The 15,094-nt window shown below is 35.4% G+C and overlaps 2 protein-coding genes across 5 annotated transcripts in view; one reads left to right on the top strand and one right to left on the bottom strand.

Moving 5' to 3' along the window:
- The window catches only part of LOC124161291 (isoleucine--tRNA ligase, cytoplasmic), a 45,316-nt gene extending 36,090 nt beyond the window's left edge, over positions 1-9,226 (bottom strand). The window contains exons 1-5 of one of the 2 annotated variants that reach the window (XM_046537592.1): positions 9,136-9,226; positions 8,805-8,925; positions 8,465-8,621; positions 3,311-3,461; positions 1,082-1,270 (exon numbers count right to left, since the gene is read on the bottom strand). In XM_046537592.1, the coding sequence (XP_046393548.1) occupies positions 1,082-1,270; positions 3,311-3,461; positions 8,465-8,621; positions 8,805-8,925; positions 9,136-9,211 (694 nt within the window). In that variant the 5' untranslated portion in view covers positions 9,212-9,226. Of the gene's footprint in view, positions 1-1,081; positions 1,271-3,310; positions 3,462-8,464; positions 8,622-8,804; positions 8,926-9,036 lie in introns of both variants that reach the window. The other variant, XM_046537593.1, reaches the window with a different exon arrangement.
- Positions 9,227-9,658: 432 nt separating this feature from the next.
- On the top strand, positions 9,659-13,166 carry LOC124161292 (cystatin-B-like). Of its 3 annotated transcripts, none has more exons than XM_046537595.1 (3): positions 9,659-9,783; positions 10,048-10,226; positions 12,345-13,166. In XM_046537595.1, exons 2-3 carry the CDS (start codon positions 10,059-10,061, stop codon positions 12,462-12,464), a joined length of 288 nt encoding a protein of 95 aa, XP_046393551.1. In that variant the 5' UTR covers positions 9,659-9,783; positions 10,048-10,058; the 3' UTR covers positions 12,465-13,166. The 3 variants fall into 3 exon arrangements, with proteins under 3 accessions (XP_046393551.1, XP_046393550.1, XP_046393552.1); XM_046537594.1 differs by lacking the exon at positions 9,659-9,783 and adding an exon at positions 9,813-9,951; XM_046537596.1 differs by lacking the exon at positions 9,659-9,783 and adding an exon at positions 9,826-9,912.
- Positions 13,167-15,094: the final 1,928 nt, after the last annotated feature.

Genomic DNA, 15,094 nt, shown 5'->3' with positions numbered 1-15,094 from the left:
AACACAAAATTACGTTAATTGATTTCCTCATTCAAATAAAATGTAAATGATAACAGCTTAAGCTGAATTTCATAAGAGACAAGAATTTTCCCACATATGTTTAAGGAGAGATATTAACTTTCACTAACATGGTTCTCTAAAGGGTTATGAAATGAATAGGTAGTTTTTTAACACTAGAACCACGGACGGGACTTTTTTGTCCCTTCACCCTTTGCAAATGTTTGCCATTCATGTACTAGTCGTTTGATCCCTTTGAAATTTACTGACTTATACTCATTTTTTATGCTCTTTCGAATGGTCATATCGTAAATATTGTACGATGTTCGGTTAGCGAGAAAAACGACGATTTACCTAGAACCGCGGGATGGGACTTTTTTGTCCCATATGGGGAAAACATACAATTTCAGTTTTTTTGTACACTAATTTTGTATTTAGCATAATAACAGTTTATTACGAAGGGGATCAAAGCACAGATACCGTTATTCTGCCAGTTGGAAGTGCAGAAGGGAATAATCTGTGCACTGCGCCGGCTGTCTACTCTCGCAGCGCCGGTCGCGTCACCTCTGCCCGGCGCGTCTGCAGGTCTGAGCTTGCAACCAACACGTCAAAATAAGTTTACTGTATTCCTAGCTATACTTAATAAAACGTTTTAAACATTACATAAACACGTGTTTTGTTCAAACAAACCACAAAAAAACGTCAATTATACTTAAGCATGACAGGATCAACGTATTTTGTCAATGGGACAAAAAAGTCCCATTCCGCTGTTGTGGTGGGGTTGGAAAGTTCAGCGGTTCTAGCGTTAAAGTATATATTGAAATAGTAATAAACAATGACATTGATGGCATAACCAGTCCATCCACATGAACCCATTGAACACACTCATCAAGATGATGTGAGAAATACATAGATTTAAAGCAAAAATACAGGATAGGTACAACCACCTTATGAATGAAATAGGAGGTCCATACCTGATAAGGACAAATGATTTCAGCCATGGCAAATTTGACAGAATCAATTAGGGTAAATTAGTCGAGGGATTAAATAAATCTAGTCAGGTTTAACAACGTAAGGAACATACCAGCAGGGTCTACAACTTCCTTGTAATTTTGTCCAGACTCAAAATTAGAAAGCGGAGTGCTGCATGCAGTTGAGTAAGGCATCACTTTGACTCCTCGATACACCAAGCCTTTATTGTACAATTCCTTAAACACCCACCATACACTCTCCATGAACCATGGGTACAGAGTCTTGTAATCATTTTTAAAATCTGAAAGAATCACATTTAGAATTATTTTATAGCAATTATTAGTTGCTATGCAAATTACAGTCTGAGTATTTGAATCCCAAACATAAATTTGAACAGCATAAGATGATGAAATGATTAAGATGACATGCACAGTTGAAAAATTAGACTTAAAAATTAATTTAATTGTGTAAAAAATCAATAACTTTACTGTTTTACATACTATAATCATTTACAGAATGTAATTCAACACAAATATTTCAGCTAAACCCATTAGACAAGTAGGAAATATCACAAATATTAAGCATAACATTTAAAAAAATGCTACTGTATTGGGATCAAAAATTCCATTATGGAAATAAAAATTGACAGTTACATTAATGAGTAGCATCTGGAAAATTATTTCAACATTGAAACATTCACATTAGGTAAGAAAACTTCAGAAGAGATATCACAATAAAAATTACCTGAAAAAATAAAGGCCAGTATTAAGTCTCAGAATATTTAGGATAGGCAAACTCAAAATTATGGCCAAGAGTTTATGGTAAGTACCGTATTTTTCCAAATATAGTCCCCCACCTCCTAATATTGAGGCTTCAGTTTTGGGAAAAGTTAAAAAAAAAATGCGTTTGAATATATTCCCCCCCTTAACTTTTACCACAGGCATTTTTGGAAAAAAAGGGGCGACTATATTCAGACATATACGGTAAGTACCTCAAATTTAATTACATATTAAAAATTACCAATTTTAGAATTAAATATGAGGAATAGATGTCTAAAATATTATCCAGGGATACCTCACATTATTACACTAATAATTTGTCCAATTAAATTTTTAAGTATATTTAAATGAATATATGTAATCAATTTGACTAAATAATGTTGCTAACCAGGAGGTGTGGAGTTAGAAAAATACGTCAGGATGGTGTCATAAGCCAATAACAGGGCATCTCCAATTGAGTCATTCACTAAGACTTAGAATCACAACTCATTAAAAGAACAGAGAGGGAAGTTAGAATGGAAAAAATCATCCTCATCCAGCCAATCTCTCATACATTCCAAATGAAAACACACAAAAGTTGCCACCCACTTTTCATGAATTGGCGATATCAGTAAGTTTAATTTTTATTTATATAAGTTTATACTTATAATTTATATTTTCATGAATTGGTGATATCATTCATTTGTTTAGGAAGAACAGTCCATAGAAGGAAGGTCACTATCACTAGGTATTCTTAATTATTAATGAACCATTTGAGGTTGATGTGCGACGCTGAGTAGAGAATAAGCAGTGGTCACGAGTTTTTTATGTTATCTACTTATCTGCCAAAGGGTTAAGACCATCAATCTTTTGCCACAGATGGCTTAAATAGGTGGATCATAAAATGGAAAAATATGGGTGTATTTATTATTAAAGATGAATCACAATCGGCATATCAGCAACAAAAAAAATGTGTCAAGCAAATAGTTTGAGCTTTCGCCAGCTAATTTTTACACAAAAAGGCACTATTTTGGAGGTCAAATACATTTTGGAGGAAGCTAACGGTAACTACATATGTTGGTGTGCAAAATTTATGATAACAAAGAGATTTTAATTCTATGCCAGCCACTTAACGACTTGCTTAAGTTTTTAGAAGTGAAGCTTTAGTTTCTCTCCTGGATGCTGCTTCTATACTTCACTTTGAATATTTTACGTTCTACATCCTCACAGATTTTGTAATAGAGCAAGAATCTTTATGTAATTATTCAATTTCATAGTCAAGGCCATAGTGATCAAGGGGGTGAGGAAGCTAGGGGTTCAATCCACCCTGAAAAATTTAGGATAGATTAATTTAGTTACCTTCATCTAAATCTACACACTACCAAGCAAGCCGCCTAAAAATTGTGTGCAGCAGGGGTTTTTAGGACACCAGCCATCTTATGAAAACCCCTTCAAATGGATCCTCCAAAAATATATTCCTTCCCAAATAAAACCCCAATAAATTTATTTGGCTATGGCGTTGTCATCAAAAAACCTAGCTGTTTAATATACAAAAATGGCTTTAAACAATAAAATTGACTTACCTATCCACCTCCCAAGCCTTGCAACGATTTTTTCCCACTCATCCGAGTACCTCATTACAATTTTTCGGCATTCATCATTATACTTTTTAATACCCATTTTGGCTACATCATCAGGCCCTTTGATGCCTAAAACCTTGTCAATTTCATACTCCTGGAAGAGAAAACTCCATTTATAACCTCCTCAAAAAATATGAAAATAAAAATAAGATGAGTAAGAACACCGAGTTAATTGTAAAAACAATTAATACCAATATTAAGGGGAAATCTTTCCTCATATTAAAGGGTTGAATCATTTTATATTAAGGTAATTACCTTAGCTTTTCAATCTCAAATTGAATGGAGAGAATGAAGGAGGGTGTAGCTATCATTGCCAGTGGAATCATTGAAAAGTAAATTTTTTTCCAAAAAATTATTATTATGGGGGAGGACAAAGCAATGCAGTTATTAACTCTTTTCAAAGACAGAGTGCAGTGCAAGAACACCTCTCCGAAATGGTTCAATGGGTTTGAATGAGTATAAAAGGGTATAATTGAAATCTTCATATGACTAAGGAACAATCCACTATCAAGTACAGACATATATTGATAAGTGGCTGAAAGGTGATTTATTGAGGAGTGAAGGAATGATTAAATACTTGATGTAAGAGCTTTGTGCAAATGAAATGGGCGGGAAAGCTTCATTTAAACATTATTCATACATGTAATATTAGAATTACTTCTGACGTGGAATAATTCTTCTACTATAATCATGCTTTCATGTCTCATTGCAATCCCTATGCCTAAAATGCAAATAAAACCATAAACCCTTTAAGTGCTATCCTTCTTCCCAGGGTACAGCCAAAAAATGCGGAGGGTATTTTAATAAAATGTAGCAACTAGGAAAAATAAACATCATATAGTTAATTTTTTAGATATCTTTAAGCAGTTTTTTTTTAATTAATGAGACTATATTGGACAATAATCACAACATTTTTATACATTTTCTGATACATAAGTTTTTTTAAATTTCAATGTTCTCAAATTTAACAACAATAATCGATATATTGGCACAATACGTAAAAGCCGATATATCGGCACGCTGCACTAAAAGGGTTAACATTATTTTATGAACACAGCTTATTATAACGATTTTCATAAAAACAGCAGCAACTTCAGCGGCAAAAAGAGACAAGTCAAAATGTTATAAATATTCTAATTGTAAGTAATCTTCCCGATATAAGAAGAAGGTATGTATGTATGTATAGTAACATAGAATTGACAAACCACCACTAACCACCAGTTAATTTAACTGACTAAAATTAAATTAAGGCATTTTAAAATATTCCTCCAAGTGCAATACCAAGATGGAAATAATCATTCCCGAGCAATGTACTCTCATATATAATTTCAACAGTAAATTCATTCACAACCGATTATAGTAGCTTCCACAATCACAAGCTTCAACATTCACAGCAGTTCATTCACGCCTAGAATAGTGAAAAATGAGCTCCTCAATCCTCTGTAAGACACAGGTCCTCAGTCATTTGTGAACGAGTGCCAGCTCGCAAATGTCAGTCACTCACAACTGATAAGTCACTACAAGTCAGTACTCTTCTTCTCCTATATTTTAAAAGTGAAAAGCAGCTTATCACTGTACTATTAAAATCACGCACACCCCAATAAAAAGTATGGGGGCCCTGGTGTTGGCAATAACAAGTTGATAACCAACTTAACCAGTTGAATAAAAAAATAAAATATAATAGACCCTTGCTTTACAGCATTAATCCATTCCAGAGTACAGATCACACCAAGAATTCCATCAAATGTTGCATCGACATTATTAACAGACAAAAAATCAATTTAAATAGCATTCGGAGATGCTAATTTTTCTCTTTAAAACTATGTTCGATAAACATGTTAAGCAGATTATTAAATTATTGATGGCATAATGCAGGAGTAGAGAAATAATCAACCAAGCATGCCCAAAAGCAGCTCAGATTACATTCCTATTCCATCAAGTTGAACCCATCATAAAGTGGGATTGTATTGCATAAAATTATATTGTTGTTGTATTCCACCACTTATGGTGGTTTACATGGAACTTTAAACTTGCCATGTCTCACTTCCCAAATTGGGGTGGGAAGGAAAGTCAACTAGTGGTATTAAATAGGAAGTTGATTAGCAGCGTGGTAGATGTAAAGCTCGTAAGTGTTAAGTATCAGGTGGTAGAAATTGAGCCTCCACTCACCAACCTTGCAGAGGTTCACAAGTAAATGAAGACTAGTGACCATTGAGACAAGGAAGAAGATGTTGTACAAAACAACTCGAGGAAAAATTTACGCAAGTCCAGGGTAAGAAAAAAATGTTTTGGGGGACTTAAAGGTTTCAGTTTGAAAAGGGAGGGATAGAAAAAAGTAGGCAAGCTAGTACTAGGAATGCAAAATAACGGGGTGAAAGTTGTAGAATGTTGAAGAAGGAACAAGTTATTTATTATGAACGCATGTTTTACAGTCCATCATGGTAAGTCAAAGGTTAAAAACAGTGAGCAAAGCTAGAGAAACTTCCCTGTGGTGGATGTGGATTCGGACCACAACCTAGTGCTAATGAAATGCAATATAAGATTCACAAGTATCAGAAAATCAATAGGGAGAGTAAATAGAGCATAGAAGTACTGACAAGGAATAAGATATTTGAATATCACGATCTATTTGAGAATAATATCCAGGAAATAGGGAAAATACAGACTGAAGAGGAAGACAAGATTAAAGCAATAACTGTCAAATTGGCAGAGAAGTCAATTGGATACATAGTATTAACAGATAAAGACACCTTGGATCATGAAGGAATTAATACACAACATGGAGGGAAGAAGGAAGAGAATGAACATGGACATAGATTGGGGCATACGATTTAATTTTAAATATATTATAGAGTAAGGCAGGAAACCAAGAGGGAAAACGAGGGTTAGTGGAATATACAGTATGAAGAAATGGAAGTTTCACAAAGGAGAGATCCAGGCCAGCTGCAAGCCTAAATTAAGTCACTATCAGAGAGCAAAAGACAAGCCAGGTTGAAGCATTACAAAGTTAAGAGTAGGTGATAGGAATAGGAGATATGTAGGACTTGAAATACAGCGGGAAGAGGCCAGAGAGACTGAAAATAGAAGAGGAAAGTGAAGCGAATGAGGATAATCTTAAGGCCCATTTACATGATACATTAACACGTACGAGTTAATGTCTGTCTGCATAAATGATTTTTGAGAACGGAAATGTACGAATGCATGAACCAAATTAAAACTGGTTTAATTTTCTGTGCATTCATTCGCACAAGTTAGGCGGTTACATGGTGCATTTTGGCGTTCATTCTCACGTTCGTACATTTAGACATTAACCCATACATGTTACTGTACTGTGTAAACAGGCCTTTAGACCAGGGATTTTCGATGTAGAAATCAATGGAGCCCTTCACAATATGAAGGCTATGAAAGTGGTGGGGATGGAAAATATTCTGTATGAGTTTTGGAAGAATTTAGCGAAGGATGGGAAGAGAAGATATTTTGAAGTTGCATAAAGGATATGTGAGGAAGTGGTATCGCCAGAGGATATCATGATGACAGCTATAATTCTTTTGCAATAAAAGAGGAAAACTGTAGAATGTAGAGACTACAGGACCATTAGCCTGATGTTGCAAGTGGCAAAAATGAATTTACAATTGTTAAGTATTGGCGACGGCAAACAATTATTTGGGTGTGAATCAGTTTTGATTCATTGAAGGTAGGTTAACCCAGGATGCAATAGCAGCAATCATGACCCCAGTGGAGGACCCCTAATTGGGACCTGAAATATAATCGGGATTGGCATGCTTAATGCTTGGAAGGAATTCATTGACAAGCTCGCCAGTAGAGTGGCAACCGGACTTTTCATGATTAGAAGACTCACTTCAGCTATATCGCGGGAATACTTAAAAATTTTGTATTTTGCTAAAATTCAGTCCTTACTTACACATGGTATCATTGTCTGGGGCAATTCTCCCCAGGATAGCAAACTTTTCTCTCTGCAAAAACAAGCTACAAAAGCAATCGCAGGAATCTCAAGTAGAGAACATGGCAGACCATTTTTCAAAACCTTAGGCATTCTAACCCTACCCTGCTTATTCATTCTTCAATGCTCCTCCTTTGTAGTGGAAATCCATATATATTTTGACCAAACAGCTCCTTCCACTCTCATGACACCTGAGAGAATTGATGGTTTCAATCTATCATTCAATCTAAAAATTTTTTGTGGCACAGCATTCTTAAAACTTAGCAAATCGCTTCAATGTCACATGACATAAAGCGAATGGACGTGGCTTTTTTTCCTCGTTCCACCATAAGTGATTCTACTTCCAAAGTGCCAGTAAAATATAATGTTAGCAATGAAATTCTGACATACAATTTCTGTATTTAAAAAAATAAGGCTAAGAAGAGAGAATTGAGATTCAACTCCAGCTTCAGCAAAAACTGGCCACATTTCACCCGTGCTCAAATTTATAATCATCTGCCTCCTGAACTTAAAAGAATCTCTGAATTAGCAAAATTTAAAAGGCAAATAAATTATTTTCTTCTTGAGAATGCCTTTTATGGCATTGCTGAATACTATGAATGGTAAATATTAGGAATGTACGTACGTGTTAGTTTTGTGTGTTTTTGTGTAATGATTTTTTATGTTTCTATCTAATGTAATGAGATATTTTAATTTGGCACCATCCAATGTCTCTAAGACCATGAGGAAATAAAGACTACATTATTAAAATTATTATGAGAGGGGAGACAGGCTGAGGTGATAATACTCCCCACGCAAACCTAACTTAACCAGCAAAACACTTTAATAATAACCTACTAAGGATTAAGATCCCAATACGAGGCCTAATGGATAAGGTGTTGGCTGGACGACCAATGACTTCCAGGTTCTAATCCAGGTTATACCTTGTTAGTGGTCAATCACAAGTTTCTAAACGGCTGCAAACTAGATTTCCAATTGTTGAGGGGATTACTATTACCTTTACTTCTGAGATCTATCAACAATAAGCAGCATCGAAATTAATACACGACCCAGACACACATTCTGAACAAGATTATACTGCAAGTATTTAAGAGGATAAAAAAGCAGACTCAAACCAAGGTTGCAGCGGTACGTACCACAGGCAAACCATGACAGTCCCAGCCAAATCTTCTCTCCACATGGAACCCCCTTTGATGGGCGTACCTTGTTACTATGTCTTTAATTGTTCCGGCTAAGAGGTGGCCATAGTGAGGCAACCCAGTAGCGAATGGAGGTCCATCGTAGAACGAGTACCTTGGAGGCAAAATAAAAATAAGCACTACGAGGGTATAAACGCAGGAACATATATTCTACTACAAATAACACGCGAAGTTTTGGTTGAATGTCAAACACTAAACCATTTCTAATTCAAAATAGAGAGTAGGGTAACACCCATTAACGTAAACATGACTAGTAGTAACTGAAATAGATCATCACCTCGGTCTTCCTTTCGACTGCTTAAGACACGAATGAAAAACATCTATTTCTTTCCAAAATGTCAATATTTTCTCCTCTTCTTCCGGGAAGTTAATGCTTTCCGGTACCTTTTGCATTTCGTCTGCAATAGAAGTTAACAAGTTTTTCAGTGAATTAACTCTTCCTTCAGATTTCCCAATGCAAATTATTGCATCAGTAAAGGACATCCAGGATGATGATAAACTACACTCACATTCTAAGAGTTTATAAAACAGATGAAAAATATAGTAACAAATACGTTATGTGAGCTAAAAAATTATGCCATAATATATATTTGAGAGCAAAAGTTTACACTGCCACACAGTCCTCCGTGGTCCTCCGTCCGCTAAACACATGGGCACACATGGGCACCGGTTAACTGAGAACATAAAACTTTCCACAGATCGAAAGTCTTCAATTGCACGATTACACCATAGTTCCTCTGTACGTCGAATGTGCGCGCTGTATGTTAGGCTACCTGTGCCCAGCCTTGTCATGAAATAAATAAAATGTCATCCTAGCGTAAAATAATTCTTTGAAATCGTCAAAATGTCATAAAACTATTTATTTTAACTTCGTTCAATGAATAAATCCCATTTTCAATATAAAACACATTAAATTACAAATAAATTCTGTGGTCGAGAGAGGCGTGAAGTTAAATGATGATTACATGAAGTTATAATGATGAAGTTAATTTTCACTCATCAACGAATGCTAAGTATCCATGAAAATATAATATCCTTGAATATCTTAACTCAAAGTACAAGTCAAAATAGATTTCACAAATATATACAGGTAGTGAGAATCGTGCGGGCAATTGGAAATTTTGTCATGTATGAAAACATTTCAATCGTGCATATGAAAAATTTATATATGCTGACATTCAAGATGTAAACAATACATTCCGAAGGGTTATTTGTCATCGACAGTTATTTCGAAGGTCATTGGGTGGTGAAGTTGTGTAAGCTTATTTGCTACTATAAAATGTTTTCGTATTTTTTAGGTGACTCATTGTCACAGGAAGTGTTGAAATTCTGCTTTGCCCGTCAAGGGAGGTTTCATCCTGTTTGTCTCACAATCAGCTGAGGAAGTTGGTTACCATTCTTTGAATAACAGTCCTCTCCTTCTTGTATGGATTATATATTAATTAGGTTTTATCATAGAATGACAGCACTGGGTGTATGAACGTCAATTGTATTTTGAAAATTATTTTTTTTTGTTATAGATTTCTGCAGAATGATTGTCGGTGGTGTTGGACCCACGCAGGCTGCAACGCCTGAAGTGAAAGAATATGTGGCGTTTGTCAGACGTGAAGTAGAAGAGAAGGCCGGACGATCTTTCAGTGAATTCGAGGCGAAGACCTTCATTAGCCAGGTTGTTGCTGGGATTAATTATTTTGTGAAGGTAAGGTGGAAGGCACCCTTAATTCATTTTTAAAACATATATTGTCGCCTCAGCTTTCTTTTGTAATGAGGAAAAAATGTTACCTATAGCATCAATATATTTATGCTAATTAAAAATAAGTAAGTATTGCAAATTCCTCCTTAAATACCCTGTATATTGTTTAGCAGTAATTACTATTAACCCCAGTTAAGTAACCTCAGTAGCTCAAGTAATTACTTGGGTTAAATTGCTTCTACTTGGTGGAGAAAAGCTGAAATATGCTACCTCAACCATTGGGTAGTCTTTCTGCCTGTAATCTGTCAGAATGTATGAGGTTTCTGGGGCTTTAGCTAACAATAAGTCTAGGGCTTAGACAAGATGAAAGAATGCTAACCACTCTTAATGCATATAACCAGAGAGATAGTATCAATAGACTGAAATTTATGTTGGAAGGTGTGTAATATGAGTCTTTTGAGAAAGGGCATCTTTACTCCCATGAAAACCCAAAGCGTATCTCAACGAATGGATTTCTTTAAGTCAGCTCAACAATGGACCCTTTGATTGCTAGGAATAAAATCTCTCATTTGACCTACCTTGAGGTTCTTCAACATAAGTTAATTCTTCTGCTATTAATCTCAAACATTAAAAACCCTGAAACGTAATTAAGATGGGCTGTCCAGGAGACTGCCGAACATAAATAACTCAAATTTAATAAGTGAAGAGTATGCTTAATTACATATTATTCATATGAAAGTTAGGTTATGAACGTTATAAAACATCCTTTGAATATTTTCCAACTGAGAAATGAATACTTCCCTATTTCCATTCATTCCCTTGATTGTTAGCCAGAGCTGAGAAGGACTAGCATGAATTAAAGGAACTACTGAGTAAGATGGATTGATTAGCATAATAAATGTATCAGGGCATAAAATATGTTCGAAATATATATTTTTTTAGGATCATTGTTTTGTGATGTAAAATTCTTAATAATATATGACTACCAGTTCCTACCTGCCTGTTCCAAAGCCAGGTTGACACTGCTGCACTACTGGTCATTGCCATGTCGACTATTGTTGCGATGCTGTTGCATGTCATAGTGTTGCACCTGTTGCTGGAGAATGCCATTCGAAATACATGTTATAAAGTAATTATTCCCACGCTTTGTCCGCATCCCTATTGGACATGTACTGCATCGCGAGCACTCAAGATGTAAGGTCCACAGCCACTAGATAGTGCTGTGCGGTGGCGCAGCAAGGGGGGGTTTAATGGGGGATAAACCCCCCCAGAGCTCAGAGAAATTTTTAAGTTTAATCCATTTTACTTAATTGGATTGACATTACTAATATAATAGTGTAAGGATTAATAAAATATGCCTCAGAAAGCCGTAAAACTCACCATTTTGAACCATTTATGCATCTTTAAATTCTGCAATTTATTAATCTCACACCTACTGCTTATCCTGGAGGGTATTCCATACCCCCACACACCCTGGTATTAGTTGCACCTAAACCCCCCCCCCCCCCCAGCCTTAATTCCTAGCTGCGCCCCTGGTGCTGTGTGCATGTTGTGCTACTGCACTACAGCTACAGTGTTAGGACCAAGTCTAAAATGTGCTTGCAGAGATTCTGCAGCGAACACACCAAACCTTATCCCTGTAGCACTTGGTATGACTGAGATAGACCCTAATATGTGACTGCGCAGACTGACACACTACAAACATGATATACATAGATAGCTGTGGCAGCAGGAAGAAAATTCCAGCTTGAAACTTCAGCATATGAAAACTGATTCCCCAGTCATACATTTCGGTGAAGGGTAGAAGTGGAGTGAAAGTTTTTTATTCTTGCCCTCCCTGTTCCTTCGTTACCTTGTGCAGTTCGTCCATTGGAACAACATTTGCTGTCAATATTTCCATGAGTTGATCTTGTAAAAAAGTGCATGAGGATTTGAAAATGGCCTCAGTGTGCTGTAAAAACACTAATGAAACATTTTTGTTACACATTGCATTATATAGGTAATATTTTTACTTGGTGTGTAAAAGTTGATGTTGATTATTTGTAATAACCAATGGAAGCAGAGAAATCCTACTTCTGCACTACTTTTTATACACTAAGTCCTGGCAACTTTTCATTATTTCAGGTCCACATTGGTAGTGGAGAATTCCTTCATCTTCGGCTCTATAAGCATTTTGCCAAAGATGTTACTCTTCACAGTATCCAGGAAGGGAAGACTGAGGCTGATGAGATTTCATACTTTTAATTTGTGTTTAGAAATATTTACCTTTGATAAACGCATGGCATGATAATGATTGGTTCATCAAAACATAATTTGGTATCAATGCTTGGTGCCAAATGATCATTAATAATTTTTTAAGTACTTAAATGCTATTTTTGTATTTTAATAAAAACTGTATGCACTATGGCCATGAGTGGAATTAAATGTTGCTTTTTGTGAGTACAGACTTTTTATGACATGCAAGGTGTCTGGTAAATTTAAAATAAATATTTTAACTGTTTCAATATTGGTTTTTAAGTTTTATGGATATTATGGACATAAACTTTACTGCATTTATATGAGTTTTCCTGACATAAAATGATATCAGTGTAATTTATTGGAGTAACATTTCAGACAGTTTGGGAATGAAGACCCAACCACCAAAATTGTCTCTATATAGCTCCATCCATGACCATGGGAAATGCAAATTTATCATTTCAATATCGATTGGAATTTTAGTGTATTTTTCAAGCATTCCTTGTTCATGAGCATCATTTGAATGAAGATCTGTGAAACCTTAATATGAATAATATCTTATGTGTATGAGTTACGCACTTGAATGGTACATATGTATGTACATTATATCCTTGATCTTCTCCATTTTAAATATGGATATTTTATGATGCATTTATTTTTTGGTCACAGTTAACTTTTTATTGAAAAATAAATGTTCAGTTGTGGAATGTATGCATTGCTTATCATTATGAAAAGTATGACAATGTGAAACCCTTCACCACTTCAAACGGAAGGAGATCCTTCAATGTATGAAATCCTCCTTAACGAAGCAGTACTATTTACAAATCACTGTCCCAGTCCCAATTATGTGGGAAAAACTATTGTTGAAAACCAAGAAATTACTATATCTTTATTTGATTAAATTACAAAGTATTGAGGGGGTCCCTTGCAGTAATTCCATTTTTGTTTTACAAAGTCTAATTGTTTGTCATTGCTTATGGCAATGGAGGATGCTTTCCAATTGGAAAATCAAAATTGCACTGCAAAAGTTACTACTAGAAGAGATTATTGTATGTATTTGACTTCCCTTCATGAAATAGCAACAAACAGATTCGGCTCACATTCTTTGTCAGTAGCCTTATCATGGCCAATCTTGTAAATGTGTCCTCTCTACTTCAACAAATCTTGACTCTTTGAGGGGCAAACTCGATTACTCTGTGACTCAAAAGTTTCATGAACAGTGGAAACAGTGTCACTGAAGTTGATAAAACTTTGCCTTGCCATTTCGAAAATCGACGTGCAAACCTTTCAGTGGTGAGTGGTAGTGGCATGGCTGGGCAACTGCAGTTCAGTTCCTCAACATAAATGTTCACAGATGATATACAGGCACATCCAAGACAACTTTACCTTCGGCCAGGGGACAGCAACCTTGAGCACAGCTGTGTTTGCCCTACCTCTTGCTCATATATATGGCAACTCATGTTCTATTTCACAAAAGTTGGAAATTGATCTGGACCTATGATTTTCCCAACAGGAAGTTAACTAATGAAAAACAGACGTGAGAGGAACATTGTGATGATGCATGATCACTGCCACTCACCCTGCTGTATTTTGTCTCTTTTTGTGAGATACTGAACAAAAGTATTTTCCACCTCATACTCAAATAATGAGGCACATAATCTTTCTGTTATAGCTACATATATATTCTAATCTCTTTTTCCCCCAACCATCATCATCTGTAATCACCTTCAAACCATCTGTACTTTAATTAGTACCTATCTTAGTATCAGAAAACTTCTTTCTAACGTTAAGTTTGAATTATTTATGAGTACAGGAGAATGATCTGACTGATTAAGGAAATATTATGAGTCGGCACAACAATCGTTCCAGAACTATCTTAGAAACCCAAATGTCTTGATTGCTGACAAATAGTGGGCATCATCATGATTCTTGATTACCAAGATTTAGAATCCAATATCGTCTTTAATGTGCATATGAAATTTTCATACCCATGGTGGGCTCTGTAAACCTAGGAATATTGAGGAACAAGCAAGGAGAAATATTCTACAGAAATGGTATTAACAACCTACAGATTCTTATGAAAACTGTCATAATGGAGCATTGCAGATTACAGACGGTTAATCGAAAGATTGAAACCAACCACCCTGCAAAAGTGCAAGCAAGGCAAAAAATTGTCGAAATAAGTAAATGAAATTTTGAGGATAAATTCATACAATTTTCATTCAGTGAAAAAATGATTTTGTGCCCATACCATGCTAGTATACTAACATATATGTGGTATGGTACACCAGTATTGAAATATCATCTATACTAGAATATCATATGCACAGCAAATTATCCCTAAATTTTTATTAAAGCATCATAATATTGATGGTGTTTTGCCAGTTTACTTCAAATTTTGTAAAAATTGTCTACCGTCAGCCTCCCTGCTCTAAATCCTGACTGCTCCTTTGTTTGTTTTTTTATATTTCTTTTCCAATAAGATTTTTTTATAATTGATGGTTTGTGGCATAACTTTGTGAAAGCGATTCATTTTTCATAATGGTTTTTTAGTATCTTGGGAGTACATATATTCTGCTAGTCATGGGTATTGCTGCTAATCCCTGGTAATTCTTCGGTCTTTCTTAGAACTCTTTTAA

This window comes from Ischnura elegans, chromosome 6 (genome assembly GCF_921293095.1).
Source record: "Ischnura elegans chromosome 6, ioIscEleg1.1, whole genome shotgun sequence".
Classification (NCBI taxonomy): Eukaryota; Metazoa; Arthropoda; class Insecta; order Odonata; family Coenagrionidae; genus Ischnura; species Ischnura elegans.
Note: the sequence above shows the minus strand (reverse complement) of the source record. Positions and strands in the feature narration are given on the sequence as shown.